This window comes from Ips typographus, linkage group LG11, assembly GCF_016097725.1.
Source record: "Ips typographus isolate SLU linkage group LG11, UJ_Ityp_2.0, whole genome shotgun sequence".
In the NCBI taxonomy this organism is placed as follows: Eukaryota; Metazoa; Arthropoda; class Insecta; order Coleoptera; family Curculionidae; genus Ips; species Ips typographus.
In genome coordinates, this window is record NC_138432.1 from 7,585,262 (window position 1) to 7,606,016 (window position 20,755).

Genomic DNA, 20,755 nt, shown 5'->3' on the forward strand with positions numbered 1-20,755 from the left:
ATGAGATAAAACCAAACAGCTTGTTAAGGCTTAATATTTTCAACCCTGATGTTTTCACTACATAAGGTAATTAAAAGGATGCAAGTTCACCACTTTGTAGAGGAAATATATTCGGATTTTCTAAATCCAGAAAAGCACTCTCTCAAAGCAGCGCAACAAGAAATTGTATGATGTTCAACCCTGTATATCTAACAATGCACCCATTCAAAAATGACATCACTGTCTCTATACAAGACAGTGACACTAATCCATCAAGCTAAATACTCAAAAACTGTATTTTTTGTCTTGTCTAGTAGGGAAATTCCAGTTGAAATCCAGAATGAGTTGCAGAGGAAGGTGTGGTGTTGCAGGCGGTGCTGTAAGTGATCTAAAGGTTCGTTAGTTTTGTCTAAAAGACACATGTTGCAGGATCCGTCCGGAACTCCTCCCCCTACATCCCATAGACCTGTGTATATTGACATGGAGAGAAGCCCTACCAGAATGGGAGAATATATGGGAGAAAGCTACGCTGCTGAGGTTGTTTCTCTTCACTTTAAAAGTTCAATTTAATAAACTAGTTTTACTGTAAATGTAGTATTCTGGATATGGAGGTATCCGAATGCCTCCAAGTGGTAGGGCATCTACTCCAGGTCCTTATGGCTATCCAAGCCAGTACGATACCTTTGGGTCCCAAATAGAACAGAACGTATCCTGGATACCAAAAGATATCAACCTGTCAGAGTTGCTAGACCAGGTACTGTTGACACTGATTACTTCCAGTTTGGTTAGTTTGGGGATGTTTCAGAATGGGTCGTCAAGATTGAGAAGAGGGGAACCCCCTGCTCCTCCAGCAGCCAAACCGCCTGAACCTACCACCAGCCCCCCAGATACCTTACTCGGTCCAGAATTGAGTCAGGACCAGCACACCCCTCAATCAAAGAAAAATGAAGAGAAACGTCGTGAATCGTTGATTCAGTGGTTTGATCGCTCAGTCGAAAAAGAACTGAAAAAACACAAAGAGACCTCGATCGGGGCCGGAATCCAGTATACTGGTCCAGTACCAAACATGGATGAGACACCAGAGTTGAATTTATCTAGAGGAACCCTGGAAAGACTATCCGGAGCCACAGCCAGTCAGGTGGAAATCTGTTTTGATTTGAGGCAACAACCAGACACAGGTATTCCAGATATTGACCTATATCAGCAAATATTTTAACTTGATATATGTTCTGTAGAATTAACGGATGCAGTTGATAAATTTGCAAAAGCAGAGGCAATGTGCGCTTTTGCTGGAGCTGTCAAAGCAGCAGAAGCTGCAGCTGTGGCCGCTCCTCCAGAACTCATCGAAGCAGCTGCCCTGGCTAGCGCTAAAGGGTTCCAAACCGATTTGAAAGCCACTGGGGTGCATGCGGAACTCCACGGTGTTAGACCCATTGAAGTGGTTGGTTACGTTGGGGTTACAAAGCCAAAGTACCCAACTCGAAGACACTAGTTGACTTTATATGGTTTTCTTTGGAATTTAATAAAAAAAAACTGTTTTAATATCAAACAAACTTATTAATTTTACGAGAAACAAGAACTGAGAAGGTACACCTGCAGGAAACAATGTTTAGGTAAATGTCACATATCATACAAAGTGTCATTTTATTGTATATTTTTAACATATTTTACAATTTCAGGGATATGCCGGACGCAAAAACTGGAAGAAATACTGAAACTAAAGGAATATGCACTGACGTGCTCTCTTTGAATGAAGATACTATAACTTCCGGTAAGGCCTTCCTTAAAAATGAGTCCAGAATTTCAATTCAATGTTTTGTTTTAGAGACTGAAAGTAGCTGGAAGTCACCTTGCTCCCTCAAACGTGAAGTACAAACCATCATTGATATCATGGGACCTCCGATACCCTCCAACTTCAACTACAACACGAGTAGCGAGGCCGACAACGAAGAGTCGGTTTTCTCTAACTCAAAAATTTCCTCAGTACCTTTCTTCCAATAAACTACCAATAAACTATTACCACCAGCAATTTTCAGGAAAAACAATCCAAAGCTGAAACCAACCTATCCACAATCGCAGACCTAAACACTAGTCCAACTTTGGAAGACCTGACAGATTCCAAAGTTAATTTCCCCTATGTGGAAAACACATGCAACCCCCAGTATATTTGCCCACCGCCCCTTTTGCCAGCCCACGTGTGCCTCAACTCTGAATGTTTATGTCCTCAAGTGGCCAGTATATTACATGGGAACAATATACAAGTGGTGGACCAGCATAAGAGTGTCTATTTCAGACCTAAAGTGGAAGAATTGGATGTTTGTGGTATATACTGTAGTTAAAAATTATGGAGAGAGCTATTTAGTAAAATTTCAGGTACAAAACCTTGCAAAAATAAGGATTCAAAAAAGGCTATTTTTAACTGGCTGAAAACTATAGTGACCTCCTCAAAAACCTTAGAAAACGACCCAAACATAAATGAGTACTACAAAATGAACATTAAAAGGAAAAGAGGGGATGATCATAGTCCTCCTAGGGTGAATTTTTCTGAACCTGGTGAAATTTGTTTAGCCCTGAAATTTTAGAGGGTGGTTTTTGAGCTGGTACAAGGTGCGTCAAACGAACAATGCCAAGCGGATTTGGTTGAGATGAAGAATAACAAGAACATGAAGAATGAAAGGCTTCAAACTAAAGCTGATCTACACTGTTGCGAGTCTAAAGAAAGTCGTAAAGTTAGGAAACCAATCGAAAAAACTACCCTCAATGATTGTGAGGGCAAAACCCGAGTGGATGTTTATTATTTTGATCATGGATCATTTAAGTGAGTTTTTCTTGTAGTAATTAATACATTATATTATACGGAATGGTGTGTTGTAGTCACTATCAGACTACTGACACTCCACCACACGTGACAACCGAAGAAATGGCTGACAAAACTGAGAAGCACACTATCCGATTTTGGGCTGAAATATTTGGGACCGTACACATTGGATTCTCGTTTGCCACCTCTTTTGTTTTGCAGTTCTTCAGGTTTATCCTGTACAGTCTATGCCGTCCATTGACTATCGGTATCATCCAGTTAGCATCGGACTACTTTTTCAAACCGTTATTAGTGACAATTTTCAATGGAGTGATACAACCAATCTTGATCTTTATACATAACATAGCCAGCTCGATAAGGGACATTTGCGATCCAGTAAGCGAAGGAATTGGATTCTTCTTTAAGGAGATTGCGGTGCTGGTAAAGTCGTTCAGAATTGTGGAATCGGTCACTGAAAACTGTAAATGCCAGAGTGAGTTTTGTAAATGTGATAAAAAGTCAACTAATAGTAAAAAACATCGAATTGTATGTTAATTGTAGACTATATAGATTTAAGGGTAATGTGCATCTCCAGAGGTTAAAGATATAGTAGTGAATATTGTATAGATATAAACTATTAAGGCCTTAAAATATACAACTGATGTAGGAATTATTTATTATACACTTAATGACTTCAGAAATGTTATTTTAACAAACAAAACTAAACTAATTTTCAAAACTTGGAAATCGTAAAATTATGAAAAGAAAATACAATAAGTTGGAGGTACTGCAACATACCTATATGATTTTGTAGGAAGGTATATTTCTACTCATTTGGTGGGGATGCACAAAGATGCTCTAGTTGTTTTCAAAATATTGAAATTTCCTAAGAACGAAATGGAAATTCCTATTAAATCATCAAAAGCTTCAACAGCATATTAGTGGAAGTTAAAGCAGTTTACGTGTGTGAGTTCCCCACCACCTTAACCGGTAGTACCACGGGTCAAGTTAACCGACCAAGAACTCGTATAGCATTTGCACTATCGTATCACTTTATAGCATTCGGTTTTGGTGTTAACTTTCAAAATGATTGGGTGCTTGTCTTTGTACGCTGTGATTGTAACGTTTCTGTTACTGTTGTATATTCTATTTGATGTAAACTATTTCTTGAGGATCGCTTTTACTATCGGACGTGGACGATTGTTTGGAAAGAAGAAACGAGTGGATGAACAAACGGAAATTTACGGTATTTAAAAATTGTTTACAATGACTAGTCAATTAAAACCTAATTAGCAAGTATGATTTTTGTGTAGGTATATGCACGACACAGGACGTTGACATTTTTTTCAAACATATGAACAACGCTAGGTATGTGAGGGAATTGGATTTTGCCAGGTTTCATTTTTACGATAGGACTGGAATTTACGAAGAGTTTGTCAAAGTAAACGGTCACGTTTTGCAAACAGCCTCCAGTATTCGATACCGTAGAACCATCCCTATATTCAACCCCTATAAAATCACAACCAAAGTACGTAAGTATACCTGAATTAATCCAGAACACTAAATTGTAGTTATTACACTAGATAGTAACTTGGGATGAGTCCACGTTATTCATCGAACAGCAATTTGTGACTTTGGGTGATAATTTCGTAAGAGCCGTCATACTGAGCAAGCAAACCACCATAGGGATCAAAGTGCCGGAAGTGATGGCCAAATTGACTGGAAAAGACGTGTCCTATCGTCCTACACCTCCTCCAGAACTGGAAGACTGGTTGCAGTCTATAGAAAAATCCAGTGCCAGACTAAGAAAGAAGGATTAAAACTACAAAATTGATTTAGAATAATAAGTTTTTGATCTGGGTGGAAAATTCAAATATGTGTAAGGTGTGTGTTTTTCAATAAGACTGTTTTGTTATTTATTGTATTTTTAAAAATTAAATAAAATAACTAATATCAGAATGTAAAGTAAGTTAAAAATTAACCTATTCCTGTAGTCACAATCTAATGAACAAGTCAAATAGTTTATCAGGTAAATAAAAATTCGTGATGTGTCATGATTGACAGTGATAGTCAAAATTTGATCTTTTAGTTTTAGAAATACAATTCATTGGACCAAATTTCCAAAAGTACAAAACAAAGCAGTGCTTTTAGAATAATAAATACTATAACATGGAAGAATTTAACGTTTGTTTTTGTCCTGATAATGCAGATCCACGTGTCGCCCGGTTATCATCCTTTCTGTTAAGTGTCCAGTACAATTAAAGCCGAAATTTGATTGGTTTTTAACAAATGCAAATGTTTGGACAACAGAAAAGGACTATAATTTAACATAAAACAACAATAAATCGTTAAGTCAGAACGAGAGTTCAACTATTAATATTTCAGGGTTGTATTGATTTGAATTTCTGAGAGTAATAATTCATTAGGGTGGAAAATTTCTTCTTTCAGTCAGATGTGTATTGAATCGGTTTCAAAGTTGGGTATTTGTTAAAGAAGAATGAACAATAGACCGGATTTGCTGTAGGAAGAATTCTTTGGTCGGATGCTGGGTACGGATTTTAGATCTTCAGATTTCAATTTCCTTCAACCGTTAACCAGTGGTAGTAACTAGTAGTAAGTGGGTATTCCGGTTTAGTCCGCGGTCTTTTGAACATGATTTTGGGTGGTGGCAATGATATGGTTCTGATGGTTTAGGTATGAGCTCGGACTAAACGTGTGCTACCATTTCGAACTAGTCCGACCCAAATGAGACGAGACTTGGAGGTTTATTCAAATCGACGGCAACCGAGCTTCGTGTAGTTTAGTCCGATCCTGACCTTCTAAAACTGTACATTTTACGATCTTTTCACTATTTTTAAACGATCACTAACAAAATGTTTATAGTCTTGACACGGTGAAATTAAATCGGAAACTGGTGCGTCAATAATGACACTTAAACAGGATATTCAGTAGCAAAACTTTGAGGTAAGCGTAATAAACTGTAAAAATTACTAATCATATTACTACTAAAATTAAAAAACAAGTTGACTAATGACTAGTCACCAACTGACCAGGATGACCAACTATATCAGTACCTACAGCCAACCTTGAATATTAATTATTATAGGAGCTGTCTGCAAAAACTACAGGAATGATTAATTTAAAAAAAAAGGTTAAAAAAACCGTTCATGGATTCTAATAATTATTACACAAACTTATTGAACAAATATTTGAAATTTGCACAGCTCAGCAAACATTGTTGGTCCAATATAACGTTAAACAAATATGTTTGAACCGGCGTTTATTGCGTTTTATTTACTTGTGTTATTTTTCGTATGACCTCTATGGAAAAATCAACTAAGGTGTAGTCTGGATGTTAGAGCATAATTCAATTTTTCAAGCCTTCAAGTTTTTGAGATATATTATTATTTTATTAAGCTTAGTAAGCAGCAAGTAGTCGCTCAACCACAGCATCTAATTAAATTACAAATATTTGATACTAAACCCACACGTAATCCATACACATATTATGCACAAACTACCTGGTTTAAGCATAAATAAGTCTGATGATTTTACTAGGAAAGTAAATGCCATGGAGAACAGTTAACCAGATGTTAGTCATCAACCAAGCTTGACGATTTAGAATCAATTTCAACCTCAAAAAAATAAATTTAAGTTTGCTAGAATAACAATCAGAACGTTTTTCGATGTAAATTTAATGAAGTGTTTGTAACTGCGTTTGAAGTTGTACTATGTTGTGAATGCTGTATGTCAAGTTGCCAAAATTTTGTAGTTCAATGCCGAACAGGAAATCACTCTATTTTTACAGGAGTAACTCGACTTCAAAGCTAAACTTTAAATTGATATTAAGAACGTTAACATAATTTTAAAAAAATGTGACAACCCCATTTTCAGTGGCTTGTAGTCGATTTTCTGTTAAAAAACTATTTTGGCTATCAATAAGTTTGACCGTTAAAGAAATTTCCAACAGTAATTACAAATATTGATACCCAAAAATAACCATAATGGTTCAGTACCTTCCAGTATTCACGTACTTCGACATAACTGGACTTGAATTTGACCGCATTGCTTTGATAATCATTTTAGCACAAGAAATGACCATCACAACTCGTTTTTTTTTCAGAAGTAGGTTTTGGTGTGACGACCATTTCTTATTGTTTTCAACGCTTCTAACTGTATTTTAATCGGAAGATTGCCAATATTAAATCCCATGTGTATTAAAATTGCGTGCAGTTTAATGCAATAAATTGACTTGATTTAGAGGTGTCATGGGAAAAGATCACGTCCTAGTCACTTAATGATGAACTTATATGTCTTCACTCTCATTTCTTGAAGAAACCCGGTTGCCGATGTGTGGTAAAGTAGGTAAATAAACCTTGGACATGAAAATATTTTCTGAAACGCAGTTCCAAAGGTTATCATATATTTTTTGTAAAGCGGTTAGATTACTTAATTTGTTAATCACTGAGAATAATGTGCTGTACTTGTTTCCAGGTTTTCACGTAAAATGTCCAGCAGTGGTTACACATGCATCAGGACAGTTTTCTGTTTCGTTAACGTTCTATTTTGGGTAAGTTATTAACGTAAAAACTGATAAGGTAATGCATTATGTAGTACTAGTAGCGACGTAAAAGTGATAGTAGCCATAAAAATTAAAATTTCAACCGATGAGCAACGGTTTTACTAAAATTACACGCAAAATCATGTAACAATGGCAGAAATCACCGTTGATGTTCGTTTTTCCTAACTTGAAATAACACGCCAATTATTCCGTTTATGTAACACACTATTGTTAGCAATTGAACGTCAGTTCACCGACTACTTTGCACCATAATAATTGGGAGTATCATATTTATTACACATCATTTTTTGCCCTGTCAGATGCACATTGCAGAACGTTGATTAATTATGAGTATACATGTTAAAGTTACGTCACAAGTGTGAAAAACTGATAGAAAGTTCAAATGCTTTTAACGTCACCAAATTTTAAAAACACTTGTATAATATAGTAATAATAATATAATGTAGTTTAAATGATTTACATTAAGAATTGTTAAAGAAAGTTAAAGCTCAATTTGACTTGAAAGATTTCAGAGTTTCATGTGTTCAAATGAATTTGGTATTTTACGAATTTTAACTAAGAATTTCTTGAATGACTTAGTGGATTGGTTGCATGAAATGTGAGCTGATGGCATAAGTTCTTAAAATTTGAAAAAAAAAATGATTTAGTGGCTTTAAAACAATAATCAAAACTAAACAAAAAAATATAGCTGACTGGATGTATTCTACTCGGTATTGGAATTTGGCTACGAGTCAGCTACGAGGGCTACGCTAATCTGTTGCCCCAGTACGCTTTGCTGAGTGCTGATGCTGTCGCCATCACTGTAGGAATAGTGACAATCGTGCTGTCATTTTTCGCTTGTTGCGGATCATGGATTCAGAGCAGATGTATGCTAATCACGGTATGTATTAAACTTCATTTTTGGATGGTTCAAACCGAGTTATTTTCGGACGAAAATATGTTAATGGTTCGCACTTGAGGTGCATTAAACTTAACTAGGGGAGACTCGTAAATATACAAATTTTCGATTTAATCGACTAATGCATGTGTAAGCCAGAGTGAAAATTTTTGTAAACAGTCGAACTAAAATTAACACAAAATAGGTCACTCACCCTGATGACGATCAAAACTCGAAACGTTTGCTGTTTTCAGTACTTCAGTTTGGTTGTGGTGATGTTTGTTGCGGAATTCCTGTTGGGATCTTTGGCCTTTGTCTACAGAGACAACATCAAACATACATTTACTGAAAAGCTACAGAATGGACTCACTCATCATTATAACATGAGTGGGGGGTCCAATAATCTGGTTTATGTCTGGGATGATATACAGTCAAATGTAAGTATAACAAACCTAAACTATATGGTTAAGTAATCAGAAAGTTTCAAGTTTAAATGTTGTGGAGTGGCAAACTACATGGATTGGCACATGATCGACGCATGGCCAGACAAACGTTGGGTACCGGACACGTGTTGCTTTCCGGCAGAATTTAGTACCGAATGCGGCCGCAAAGGGAGCGAAGTCATCTACAAAACTGGTTGTTACGAAATCATATACAAGTGGTTTAAGGAACGGTTACTTGTGATTGGTTTGGTTGGTTTGACTGTGGCTTTTGTACAGGTCAGTACCTACGAATTCACTGGAAAAAATAATAATATATAATAAGTAATTTTAATTTTTCCAGCTGTTTGGTTTGATATCATCAATGCTTCTGTTCTGCACAGTAAAACACCGTAGACGTTCGAGAACATACAAGTCCTATCAGTGAATATAGGTATAGTAATTGATATACAAACTGTCCTAACAAAGTACTAAAACAGTTTTAAACATTCCTTTGGTGATACTTAAAAAAATCACGGTCCTTTAGACTAGACTAGGATAGTCTAGAACAAAGCATTTACATTAGCGTAGTAATTGTACAAAAGTATTAAATAAACAAACAATATTTATTAATCAAACATTTTCTTAAGCTAATCCCACCAATTTGCCTCCAAGTTGATTTAAGGAGTTCGTAATTTGTCGACCTACAGTTTTGGCAGCTTTAAACGGGGTCTAAAAGAAAAAAGTCACCTCACTACTACTAAAAAATTGAAAAAAAAAAACAACATACATCAACAATTGCATTCAAAATATTGGCAAAACCCTCAAAAGCTGCAACTACTTTAGTTCCAACCGCCCTCCCTTGACCTCCATCATTGCCATATTTTTCGTGTTCCTGAATGGTGTCCACGATTGGTTTTGGGCTCAATAAATCAGCCACAACCTGTTGAGTTTTGGCGTATTTCACGTCAGCCTGGATTGGTAACGACTCTTTCGCAACCGACTCCAAAATGGCCGATTGTCGACCAGAATCTGGGAACGGGGTAACAAACTGAATTGCCTAGAAAAGTAAGTATAGTAAAAACAACTTTATGAGTTATTTCTTCAAATGTAATATAAACATTATCAGAGATAATCAAAATGTTCATCCCGGTGTTATGATTATTATTATCAGGAAGTTGAAGATGAGATTCACCCAAATCCACCTCTTTTCCAACCTTCCTTCCAGTTATAGCATCAGATTCACCCTGATCATTCACTCTGATACAGTAAATAAAGAAAATTTAAATAAATAAAATTAAAAAACTTATTTTAGGGATGCCAAAGTATTTTTCCGGTAAATAACTAAACCTAACTTACTTTCTACCTAAAAAAAAACTTATCTCTAAATATATAATACAATTGTTTTTTATAAACAAATTACAAACTACTTACACCTAATACTCTTCGCCAAAACAGTCCATAACACCCCGTCAACGTGCAATAACTTTGGTACAGGTGCTGGTAGCACTTGATATTACTCCGGATCCAGGAAATAGCTTTCTAAGATCTCCTAATCTTCAATACGGTGATTTTCCTCAAACTTTTAGAAAATGGATTTTTCTATGAAAGTTCTCTTGACAATCCACAACCAAAAACAAAAAAATTAACTTTTATGCCACCTTCTACCACCTTTTTTCACCTCCTTTAAAGTTTATGAAGTAATACTATTAACATACTAATGACTGCATATACAACCCTACTAAAATTAACTATAATGGAAAACACTTGACATCCCTACAAAAGTTTATCTTTTCTATTAAAATAAATAAAACAAATTTTCTTTATTTTCTTGAAAAATGGTTATTTTCAAGACACATTAGACGTAAAAACTTACCTTAGGTTTAACCGCCTGTTCGATTTTAGTATCGACAGCATCCCCAACATGCGAAAATGGGGTTAAAATTGGGTCAATAAATTGATTACCAGAGACTACCACCTCAGGGCCTGGTCCTGACGGATAACTCCCTACAGCACCAATAACCAATAAGTTTATAAAGAAGTGCATCTTCACACCCCTGAAAATGACTTCCAGCCCTCAATAACTCGATGGTACACAATGAATAAACCTACCAGAGAACGACAAAGTCAAGTGCTTGCGTTTTAAATGGCGACAACCACTTTCACTTTTCAACGTTAATGATTGCGGCATATAACACTTTCGTGGGGTTACAAAATATAAAATAACCCATTAATTTTTAAAATTTGTATATTAAACTAATTGGTTTTAAGGTCAAAAGCACTTAAAGGAATACGGTCACCTTTATACAAATCCACGAAAAGTTGCAGTGCACTCTTTAAGTCTTGATTGCACTCATCCAGACACTTTTTAGACCACTCTCTGTTCAGTCCGGATAGATGAGACAAAGTCTGGATTAAATCTGAAAAATCCCCCGGGGTTATGGGTTTAGGAATTAGTTCGGTTTTGATCAGGCTATTCACGACAGGAGAGTGGATGAAAGACGTCTTTTCTTGATGCGTTAGCCCGTTGTAAATGTGCAACTGATCGTTCGTTATCACACATTTAAGGCCGGAGATTTGCAAAGCAAAAGACCTCGAAAATCCTAGAAACTGTTCTTTTTCCAGCAGTGAGGTGGGTTTTTCATGGAAAACACCAGTAATCATTAGCACGGCGCAGGTTTCCTTGTTTAGTTTGTGTTAACTCACTGCTACAACTTAGTGATATAATACTTACGGTTTTGTACACTAAATCTGTGGTAAACGAGTATGGATCGTGTTCAGTAAACGGAATTTTAGTGGTAAACAAATTAATAATTTTGTCAGAGCCTCGGTACAAAAACTGTAAGGTTTTCGATATGTCTGCCGCTTTCTTCAGGTTTCTGGACAGCACACTGTATTGTTTTAAACTAAACTGGGAGTTACAACACTGTTTGGCCTCTAAAATCCTGAATCACATACCTGGCAGTGGAAGAAGACAATTGTCCAGACAAATAAACGCAAGTTAGCGAAAACATTGCGTTCTTGTGATACAAACCGGCCAGTAACTTCCGGTCAGTGTCGTACGCAGTAAAAAAATACTCCAAAAATTGATTGACTAAGTCAAGACTATCACGATCGCAAAAAAAATTTTTCTGAGTGATTTTGTATTTGTCTATCCCTACTGGAACATCATCCTTAAAACCCAGCTTACAATACAATCTTACAATTCTGCAAAAACCCACAAACTTACCAGTATTTCTACTGTTGGAAGTAAATTTATAATTTTAGTAACATAGTCAATTTCATCACAATCACATAAAGGATTTCCAGTTAGGTTTAGCTCTTTAACACCCAAATGCTTCATGGCGCATACATCACTTATAGAATTAATCTGGAAATTTTTGCTGATTTATATTAGCACAAAAGAGGGTTCCAAACTTGTAGATATAAATGCTTTTTTTACCTTATTATTGCTTAAATCAATACAAGAAATTTTTGATCCATTAAAAATCTCTAGTGGAGCTAGCACTCTAATTCCATTATTGGTGAGTATAAGTTCTTGAGGTGCCACACCTTTAGCAATGTGCAACACAAAATACATAATTTTTGGTTGAGACAATGGACAGTACTCCATTAAACCTGGATCTAAATGAAACCTATCCAAATTCAACACTTTAACAGCTGTATGAGAGTTATAGGCAGAGTTAAACTTGGTTAAAACGTTCAGTCTTTTAGACAACACACTGGACACATTTTTTTGCACATCAATCTTGACCTGACTTGTATTGGCATAATTGAGTATTACGGTAATTTTTAGCTGGAAATTTCCCATAATTCCCAAACATGAATTTGCAAAAGTGTAAAACTTACAGGTTTAAACTTGGGGGTGGGCAAGTTTTTATTGAATGGGTGGTCTACCATCAGTTTGTCTTTGTATAGTTTGATTATAGCTGCTTCACAATTTCTAGCCAGAAAATAGGAGTTTGATTCATTTGGATCTTTGGCAAAAAAAACTGGGATCAAGTCCAAAGGATGGACATGGTCCAGGATCACTTGGAGGACTTCATTTCTTCCTAATCCTTCACTATTGCCAACCTGTGAAAGTTAGAGTTAAATGCATTTTTACATACAGAAATCCCAAATAATAAGGAATCAAATGCAGATTAGTAAAGTACTTGAGTTGAAGCCTAACATAGTTAGAGAGATATTATAACCAAACTTGGCTGTGTGAGTTATGAAGTGATAACTAAGCTACAAGGACTAACAAATGTAAGCTCTAGGTTCTAGCAGAGAAAAAAAATCCACTTACAACGAATTTGTGCCAGTTATTCACATTTTGTAACAAACTTGTGTATTTGTACAGGGCTCCAGTATTAACGTGTAACTCGGTTATAACCACACAGTCGGGATTTCCGGGTATAGTCATGGCATTTATGGAATTCATTTTGTCTATTTTAAATAATTTGTTATTATAAACAATCAATCACAAAACAAATTACAGGGGCAGCTTTAAAAATTTTGTTTATACAACAAAATATTAACCAGTGACTTAAAAGCTTACTAACGTCACACTACACGTGATAAACAATGTAAAACTTGAAAAACGGTCACGTGGTCCAAGCCTAATTTTCACAAAACTATCAGCTGTTAAATTCTCTTTGACAGGTTTCTGATATTTTTAACCCTACTTTTTGTATTGATAGTGTTTATTTTGAATTTTTAAAACACTCTTATTTATTTAATCAGTGTAATAAAACCATAAATTATCCTATTAGTCTAAATTACCACTTCTTTGTATTTCAATTGACGTAATCTAGTATTACCGTATATAAATAGTGCTAGTGATAAGTAATTTTCCACCTGACAATATTCAACAATTTTTTTTAGTTTTTAATTTAAAAGAAACGGCCTCAAAATAGCTTATAAACGGCGCAATGTATATTTCTCCAAGTCTTATCGACCATGGATAGTTTCAATTTTTGTGTTTGCTTTAGTGGCTTCAATTTTTCTGTATATACAAACTCGTAAAGTGGACAGTAAGTAGTCAATTTTATTAAGTTTCCATTTCTTGATTTACTGTTTCTAGACAATGCACTACCCAAGTCAATGCACCAATTTGCTAAGGAATTGTATGGTGTTGACAAACATCAATCTGGTGAAGAACACAGGAATTTCTGTGAAGTAATTCACATTGGTATAGTTTGTTCTGGTTATACCTCCAATGTGCAATTTCATGCTATGCTAAAAAGTATGCTTTTAACTAGAGTCAATCCTATACATCTTCACATTTTAGTGAGTTCTGAGTCCTCCACAGTTTTACGTTTGTTGCTAAAATCTTGGCAACTGCCTCAAGGTATTGAATCACATCAGTTCACATCAGCTTAATAAAAAGTACATTGCAGTGAATGTAACATTCTATAACATTAACAAGTGGTTGAAGGATGTTATATGGGTGCCAAACGGACACTATTCAGGAAATTTTGGTTTGCTTAAGTTGATTTTCAATAAAGTAGTGCCACTTACAGTAACCAAGAAACTTTTGATTCTGGACACTGATTTGATTATAAATAGTGATATTTATATGTTATGGAAGCATTTTGATAATTTTAGTTATAAACAAGTGAGTTTGGAAAATCCTTTTTAACATTGTCTCTCTAAAATTAATTTTTAAGATAATTGGTATTGGAGAAAATCAAAGTCCTTATTACTTGGGGCAACTCAATCAACATCATCCTTGGCCTGCTATTGGTACAGGGTGAGTAGTTTTATTGAATGACTGACTTAATTGTTGTGTACAGTTTTAATTCTGGTGTGATGTTGTATGATTTGGAGAAACTGAAGGCCATAAAATGGGAAGTAGTCTGGGTCAACTTGACTAAACGTTTTACGCAAATTTATGGACAGACTGAGTGAGTTTTATGGTTGTATCTGTAACTCTAATCTAACTGAATATTATAGTTTAGGAGATCAAGATATTTTAAACTCAATTATGAAAGAACTCCCTGATATTGTGTATAAGTTACCATGTTATTGGAATGTCCAAATGAGTAGCTTTTCCACTGCTAGTTCTTGTTATTCCAAGTTTAAACCCAGGGTAAACTACTCAGTGATAATCTGTTGGTATACTAAATATTGTGTCCTACAGATTTTGCATTGGAATTCTCCCCATAAGTATTCAGTGCCAACTAAAGATGGGGAACTATTTCGTGGTGTAGCTAATAGTATGTTTGAATTTAATGGAAACTTGTTCAGAACCTATCCTCAATTATGTACAACCGACCAAGCTATAATTGATCCTAATGTATGTTAGACTAATCCTTTAACTGGGGCTTTACGTTTATGGCTAAATATTTCCAGTTGGAAAGCTCAGATGATTGTGAGAAATACTCGAAACCTTCATACAATTTTTATCGCACTTTGCTGTTTTTTCTGGACTATAAATTTATTGCGGACGATTGGGATATCACTTACGTGACGCATTTATCATACAGTCGGATATATTTGTTGGAACATATAGCCAAAACTTGGACAGGTCCTATTAGCTTCACTTTGTATGTGAGCGACGCGGAATTAGTCAAAGCTATGCGACTAATTACAGATTCGGAAATATTGAATCGCAGGACTGACATTGCTTATCATGCAGTATTTCAACAAGGGGTAAGTTGGTTAATTTGAGTATAACATGTACACATTTAAATATTTTTCCTACATGGAATTTGTTGTGTTTGTTAATTGTTGTTTTGAACTGGTCACATATACGGTTTTCTAGGAGTTTTATCCAATTAATATTCTTCGAAACGTCGGATTGAAACACGTCAAGACACCTTATTCATTTCTAGTAGATGTGGATTTCACTCCCATGAAATCGCTTTTTGAAACTTTAAGAGATAATATAAAAAACATGGGTAATTTCAGTAAAAAGGTACGTTTTGTAAATTCTGTTTTATGTTACAAAACAGCTGAAAACCATTTTTTATGTAGGCTTTAATTGTCCCAGCTTTTGAGCCTACAAAACCAGACTTGGAACTACCACAAACTAAGATCCAACTGCTGGAAGCTTTGGATAAGTCCGAAATTCGACCGTTTTTGTCTGAAACATGGCCAGCTGGTCACTCTCCCACTAATTACGAGAAATGGAGGGCCGAATACGACCCTTATCATGTTAGTTCAACTCAATTTCAGGCTGAACTACTCCTAACGTTTATTGTTAAAAGGTGAAGTGGCAACCACACTACGAACCGTATATTGTGGTGAAAAGTGCCGTACCTTTATATGATGAAAGATTTCTGGGTTTCGGTTGGAATAAAGTATCCCACATTATGGAATTGGAGGCTCAAAACTACGATTTTATTGTTTTACCTGATGTTTTTATTATTCACACACCTCACGCTATCAGTTGGGACAATGTCAAATTCAAACAGTCCGCTCTATATAGACGGTATGTTGTGGTGGTCCATAATTAATCCGTCTTCAATTAATACAATTTCAGGTGTAGTCTCCTACTAAAAAAGAAATTCATTAAGCAATTATCAGTTAAGTACAACAGGAACTTTAGTGATGTTAGCGTTACAGATACTTACCAAAAAAACCGAGTTAAAAGGGCCTCAGAGGTCAAAATACCTTCCACCACCACTCTCTACGACAGTACCGACTTTTTCTTAGTTTGGGGCGGCAAGGAGAAGGCGGAACGGAAAAAAGAACCGCGTAAACGCCTCCTTAAACCGGAAACTCTTAAAAACAGCTCAAAATTGAACGTGGAATACGATTACTACTATTACGACAGTGAAGCACCTTACAATTTGACAGTTTTAAAGAGAAATGCTACCCAGAAATTTAAGGTCAGCCTTAAAGAAGCCGACTTGGAATCGAGTGAGGAGCACAACTACGATTATGATGTGGATGATGTGAAATTCAAGGAAATCCACGATAAAACTACAACCCCCTTTAATATAGAGGAAGAACCAGCACAAGTAAGTGGGGATGATGTAGTATCCCCTGAGAAGAATTTTACTGTCAAATTTGTTGATGAGAAACTGAAACATTAAGAGAGTATTTTTATTGCATTTAAGTTTGAAAGTTGTATTAGAACTTGTATTTACCGACCTACGACAAAAATCAATGTTATAAGATGATTACCTTGTAATAGTATTATTGATTTGGTATTCGAGTTATCATCGAATTGTAGTAATAATTGTGTTATCGCATATTATTGTTAACCTGTAACTTCTTTACACCATTATAAAGGTATCTTAAATATTTTAACAACTTTTTTTTACCAAAATGAAACAAAAAAATAGTTATGCACCTAGTTTACTAGTATAGTTGAATTACCGTGACTTGATACAACATTATTAGAATTTAATAATCAGACAAATGTAGGAATACAAAGCTTTAAAAATCTGCAACAAAAAAATAATAATTTTTGACTTAGTTATAGAAATACTAACTTAAACCTGAAAAAGTGCGGTCACTTTCACTGCAGCCATGGGCCCTATAGTCATTGCTAAAGGTTTTTGCGCCCTCATACATATCATCTGCAAAAGTTTTAAGGTTTGCGGCGGATAAGTGTCCCAGTTACCCTCAAAAATGCTTGAAGCAATGTTGCTACTCTAAAACATTCCCTTTTACGATTACTGTTACTGTTACTAACAGTTTAGTTTATGGGATACCTCAAAAAGAATCATATGGGCTGCGTAATAGGTTAAGAAAAGCTGCGTGCTTAAAGTGATAAAGTAGGACAACACAGTTACTTGTTGTAAAATTGCAACCTAAAATTTATATACCTACTACAATCATACTGACATTTTTTTAGTTTTTGATTACCTGAAATATTTGGTACACCAGTAAAGCCAGTTGAAAGGAGGATATAACAAAGTTGATCAACGTGAAGAGTTGTATAGTGTGGTTGGTTTTTGTTACAAAGCTGTATAGGAAAGTTATGAATTCTCATTTAAAAAACAGTGTAAGCAGAAAACCTTATGATTCTTTGATGTTCAAGCACGACAGCTCTCAGCAAAACGAATTGGCTTTGTTCTTCCGTCAATTTATATGTATTCTTATATAAAAGGGAATATTCTGACATATTTACTATAACATGGCGCAGTATTTTCAGTTGGGTTCTGATAAAATTCAGTATGCTAATGTAAAATGCTCCACAATGTACTATGTAAGAGTAACCAATTCTGGAATGGAACTTTTATGTCTAAATAATGATGAAAGTATAATTAACTTAACGAACGATACTTACAAACATCCAGTAAATTGAATCAAATAAGCAGCCCAATAATACCGATTAGGATCAAAAGGGAACCAATTAAACACAATAAAGTAGTGTTTGTAAACCCCCGTCACGTTATTATAACCCAAGGGCATTAGAACGTTACTCACTAAGGGTGTAATAAAGTACAACGAAATACCGCTCGTACCCATAATAGTGTAGAAAAGTACCACTTTTTTGTTGCTCTCAGCGTTTCGAATGTAAATTTCTTTGAATGCTTCATCAGGTCCTTCAAAAATTTCTCGTTCCCTATCCTGAATCTCTTTGATAAGGCTTTTAAAAACGCTGGTTTTAAATAACCACACCTGGAATTTGTTTATTACTAAATGGTTTCAACTTAGGTTGTTAAAATACTTTATATGCATTACTCATATACTCAATTACGATTCCCATACTGGATGCCGTTGTCAGATAATTGTTTGACCAGGTTCTAATGGCAAGTGCAAGTCCACTAAGATTGAACGCGATGTAATATAGAAAAGTGGTTAGAAAGTAACTTTCATAAAGCTTTTCCAACAGGTCACCACCTCGTCTAACCGGCCAAATTCCTAACATTAACATCGTCACTCGGGAAAATTTCAAGAAGTAATTTTTACGCTCTGTAACTCAAATTTAAGAAGAATAATTACTGAAATTGTTTGGTAAAGTTACCATTTTCTGGTATGTTGTACATGATGCGTTTGCCAGAACTCTGGGTGACTTAAAGGGGTTAAAGAATATAAAGGAGTTGGATAATGACTTTAGTGTATAATAACTGTGATTACCGAAGGCAAAGCCTTATAATTATGTGACCAAATCACGAGTGCGGTAATTACGACGTGAAATTTCAAATATTCATCAAAATCGGAGGCGTATAATTTTACCATCTTTTTCATAATTAATAGTGGTAAGACAATTTGTTTTTATTGAAAAACTGCTATTTTTTGTTGCTTTAATGACTTAGTTATAGAGAAGACGGACAACAAAAATTTAAAATTTTTACATGCATCTTCTTCCGAATATTAGGAGCTTTTAAGTCAATAAACTTTAAAGCATATACAGACTTTAAGTAAGATATATTTTTTACAACACTCATAAAGCTTAACACAGCTTGATAAGTAGGTGAATGAAAAAATGCAGATTTTTGAACAAATCTAGAGATCATATTGTTGCTTATTCTATTTGGTCATCAGAGATTTTAAAATGTGTAAAAGTTTACATTGTGATTAATATTATTTTTCTTAGAGTTTTGGAGGACCCTTGTTTATGACTCCTTCAGGTGCTATTAAGTCCGGAAGTTCCCTTTTATACAGTCTTCGGGCAATGAAGGCCAGCACAGTCATTTCCAGTAAAATTATCGAGTTGAGCACCACTGTACATTTTGACAAATTATTTTAAATTTTTGAATAGTTAGGAAATACTTACGGGTAGCGTAAAGTCGTGGTGTTAAAGGCGGATTGCATGGATACACGTTATTTTGTAGTAGCAAACTGGTGGCCAGTCCTTGCAGTTGTGTCATCGGTAGGACAATTTCCAAAACTCTCAATTTGGGGGTGAATTTGAATTCAGGATCCATGGAGTCGCTTAACAGTGTCATAATCATGTTTAAGCCCCATAAACCCAAGAACGAAGAACCTATTATGATAGCCGTTAAGTACCAATACAATTTGTTGTACAGCTCCTGTAAAAATTCATCGTAAAAGCTGAAACTATGTGAGTTATAAAACTCAATTACCTCACTTTCCGAGCTTAAAACTATAAACAAGGAATATACGACTCCAAGTATTATGGGGACTTGAAGAACTTGCCATTTAAGGGATTTTAAGGTACGTCTAAAATCAGAACCACTTCTTAGTTTTGTGTGTCGTGTTACTTACTAATAGATCGTACTTTTTTACGGTAAAAGTTGGTAAACAAAAACAGCAACAACAAAATGGTGGGGTGTTTAATTTTAACGTCACAGCTCCAACCTTCTTAATCAATTCGGTTTCACCGTTACAATAGGTCTGGAATAGGCAGAAAAGCTGGTAAAACGCAGCCATAAGCATTAGTTGAACCACTGCTTCACATAGAGCATAAGCTCTAGGGACTATTAGAGCCAAGTAGTACAAAAAATAAGTAAGCTGGAAATCAAAATTTTGCTTGAACACCAGGACTTGGTGTTTAAAACCCTTACCGGATAGATGACCAGCACCCAAAATGTGTACGTTTTTATTTGTGCAGGTCCTTTGTTTAGGACATATTTGATAGTGTCTATAAAGAGGAAAGTCACTAAAACTAAGCCGATTCCCCCTACAGAGAACGCTAAGTAACCGTAAAATGATGCTAAAATAAATAAGTCAGGAAATTGGATTTTTGCGTATTAGAGTAAACCAGTTAGGGACTTACCGTTAAAATATTCAGACACTGAAGGAATAATAGAGGCCCCACACAAAGTTTCGTTAAAAACACCAAAAGACGACATTTTAATTGCAAAATTCCTCAAGTGCAAGGTGGTTTTCAGTATAATCAGTGCATTTATTTACAGCATCTTATCGAAGCTCTGTATATATACTGTACTGTTCTGATAAGCTTCGTGTAAATCCGAAGGCTAGACAATTTTTTTTCTAAAAGAAAAAACGTCATAAATTTTGTTTGAGCGGAATAACACATACGGTTCAGGCCTAAAACCTTTTACAATAAAATTTCAGTTGATCTCTTTATCGCCTCACGTTTAATTATTTGTTTCTAAGTTATGTGCATATTTTGTAGATATTATATACTTTTAAGCCCTAAAAAGTTTATAGTCTCCAGAATGACTGGAGATTTGAAGAATGTCCGTGAAAATGAATATTGGAAAGCTTGATCAGAAAATTCTGAACCTCCA

The 20,755-nt window shown here is 35.3% G+C and overlaps 9 protein-coding genes across 14 annotated transcripts; 5 read left to right on the top strand and 4 right to left on the bottom strand.

The window, feature by feature from the left end:
• The first annotated feature begins 216 nt into the window (after positions 1–216).
• LOC145735766 (uncharacterized) lies at positions 217–1,532 on the top strand. 2 transcript variants are annotated; one of them, XM_081989816.1, is made up of 5 exons: positions 217–358; positions 409–516; positions 575–733; positions 785–1,157; positions 1,215–1,532. In XM_081989816.1, exons 1-5 carry the CDS (start codon positions 320–322, stop codon positions 1,469–1,471), a joined length of 936 nt encoding a protein of 311 aa, XP_081845942.1. In that variant the 5' UTR covers positions 217–319; the 3' UTR covers positions 1,472–1,532. The 2 variants fall into 2 exon arrangements, with proteins under 2 accessions (XP_081845942.1, XP_081845941.1); XM_081989815.1 differs by having other exon boundaries at positions 575–1,157.
• Positions 1,450–3,477, top strand: LOC145735760 (uncharacterized). Its single transcript, XM_081989803.1, has 7 exons — positions 1,450–1,592; positions 1,659–1,750; positions 1,805–1,962; positions 2,016–2,301; positions 2,353–2,513; positions 2,562–2,797; positions 2,854–3,477. The coding sequence occupies exons 1-7, from the start codon at positions 1,585–1,587 to the stop codon at positions 3,329–3,331; spliced, it is 1,419 nt and encodes a 472-aa protein (XP_081845929.1). The 5' UTR covers positions 1,450–1,584; the 3' UTR covers positions 3,332–3,477.
• Positions 3,478–3,763: 286 nt separating this feature from the next.
• LOC145735769 (protein THEM6) lies at positions 3,764–4,735 on the top strand. Of its 2 annotated transcripts, none has more exons than XM_081989821.1 (3): positions 3,764–4,022; positions 4,090–4,308; positions 4,364–4,735. In XM_081989821.1, the coding sequence occupies exons 1-3, from the start codon at positions 3,863–3,865 to the stop codon at positions 4,594–4,596; spliced, it is 612 nt and encodes a 203-aa protein (XP_081845947.1). In that variant the 5' UTR covers positions 3,764–3,862; the 3' UTR covers positions 4,597–4,735. The 2 variants fall into 2 exon arrangements, with proteins under 2 accessions (XP_081845947.1, XP_081845946.1); XM_081989820.1 differs by having other exon boundaries at positions 3,767–4,022; positions 4,090–4,304; positions 4,360–4,735.
• A 509-nt stretch (positions 4,736–5,244) lies between these two features.
• Tsp5D (Tetraspanin 5D) lies at positions 5,245–9,292 on the top strand. The gene is made up of 6 exons (XM_081989819.1): positions 5,245–5,740; positions 7,271–7,346; positions 8,047–8,238; positions 8,490–8,672; positions 8,724–8,954; positions 9,019–9,292. The coding sequence occupies exons 2-6, from the start codon at positions 7,284–7,286 to the stop codon at positions 9,100–9,102; spliced, it is 753 nt and encodes a 250-aa protein (XP_081845945.1). The 5' UTR covers positions 5,245–5,740; positions 7,271–7,283; the 3' UTR covers positions 9,103–9,292.
• On the bottom strand, positions 9,262–10,904 carry LOC145735770 (uncharacterized). Of its 2 annotated transcripts, XM_081989823.1 has the most exons (4): positions 10,767–10,904; positions 10,531–10,711; positions 9,445–9,714; positions 9,262–9,386 (listed from the first exon to the last, which is right to left on the bottom strand). In XM_081989823.1, the coding sequence occupies exons 2-4, from the start codon at positions 10,699–10,701 to the stop codon at positions 9,300–9,302; spliced, it is 528 nt and encodes a 175-aa protein (XP_081845949.1). In that variant the 5' UTR covers positions 10,702–10,711; positions 10,767–10,904; the 3' UTR covers positions 9,262–9,299. The 2 variants fall into 2 exon arrangements, with proteins under 2 accessions (XP_081845949.1, XP_081845948.1); XM_081989822.1 differs by lacking the exon at positions 10,767–10,904 and having other exon boundaries at positions 10,531–10,748.
• LOC145735758 (nuclear RNA export factor 2-like) lies at positions 10,885–13,154 on the bottom strand. The gene is made up of 7 exons (XM_081989801.1): positions 12,943–13,154; positions 12,504–12,728; positions 12,097–12,450; positions 11,884–12,024; positions 11,613–11,827; positions 11,389–11,560; positions 10,885–11,336 (listed from the first exon to the last, which is right to left on the bottom strand). The coding sequence occupies exons 1-7, from the start codon at positions 13,075–13,077 to the stop codon at positions 10,911–10,913; spliced, it is 1,668 nt and encodes a 555-aa protein (XP_081845927.1). The 5' UTR covers positions 13,078–13,154; the 3' UTR covers positions 10,885–10,910.
• A 166-nt stretch (positions 13,155–13,320) lies between these two features.
• On the top strand, positions 13,321–16,889 carry LOC145735756 (xylosyl- and glucuronyltransferase LARGE2s-like). The gene is made up of 12 exons (XM_081989800.1): positions 13,321–13,669; positions 13,720–13,986; positions 14,036–14,253; positions 14,306–14,388; positions 14,432–14,542; positions 14,592–14,727; positions 14,779–14,934; positions 14,991–15,290; positions 15,403–15,555; positions 15,615–15,794; positions 15,848–16,071; positions 16,123–16,889. The coding sequence occupies exons 2-12, from the start codon at positions 13,740–13,742 to the stop codon at positions 16,676–16,678; spliced, it is 2,364 nt and encodes a 787-aa protein (XP_081845926.1). The 5' UTR covers positions 13,321–13,669; positions 13,720–13,739; the 3' UTR covers positions 16,679–16,889.
• A 42-nt stretch (positions 16,890–16,931) lies between these two features.
• Positions 16,932–18,833, bottom strand: LOC145735763 (uncharacterized). Of its 3 annotated transcripts, none has more exons than XR_014179759.1 (8): positions 18,562–18,833; positions 18,265–18,509; positions 17,881–18,215; positions 17,609–17,815; positions 17,457–17,556; positions 17,303–17,401; positions 17,087–17,237; positions 16,932–17,032 (listed from the first exon to the last, which is right to left on the bottom strand). XR_014179759.1 is itself a non-coding variant. In XM_081989812.1 (8 exons), the coding sequence occupies exons 1-8, from the start codon at positions 18,581–18,583 to the stop codon at positions 16,985–16,987; spliced, it is 1,212 nt and encodes a 403-aa protein (XP_081845938.1). In that variant the 5' UTR covers positions 18,584–18,833; the 3' UTR covers positions 16,932–16,984. The 3 variants fall into 3 exon arrangements, 2 of the variants coding, with proteins under 2 accessions (XP_081845938.1, XP_081845939.1); XM_081989812.1 differs by having other exon boundaries at positions 17,087–17,242; XM_081989813.1 differs by having other exon boundaries at positions 16,932–17,237.
• Positions 18,834–18,948: 115 nt separating this feature from the next.
• On the bottom strand, positions 18,949–20,419 carry LOC145735767 (organic solute transporter alpha-like protein). The gene is made up of 6 exons (XM_081989818.1): positions 20,278–20,419; positions 20,066–20,214; positions 19,780–20,012; positions 19,625–19,721; positions 19,315–19,570; positions 18,949–19,261 (listed from the first exon to the last, which is right to left on the bottom strand). Exons 1-6 carry the CDS (start codon positions 20,351–20,353, stop codon positions 19,131–19,133), a joined length of 942 nt encoding a protein of 313 aa, XP_081845944.1. The 5' UTR covers positions 20,354–20,419; the 3' UTR covers positions 18,949–19,130.
• Positions 20,420–20,755: the final 336 nt, after the last annotated feature.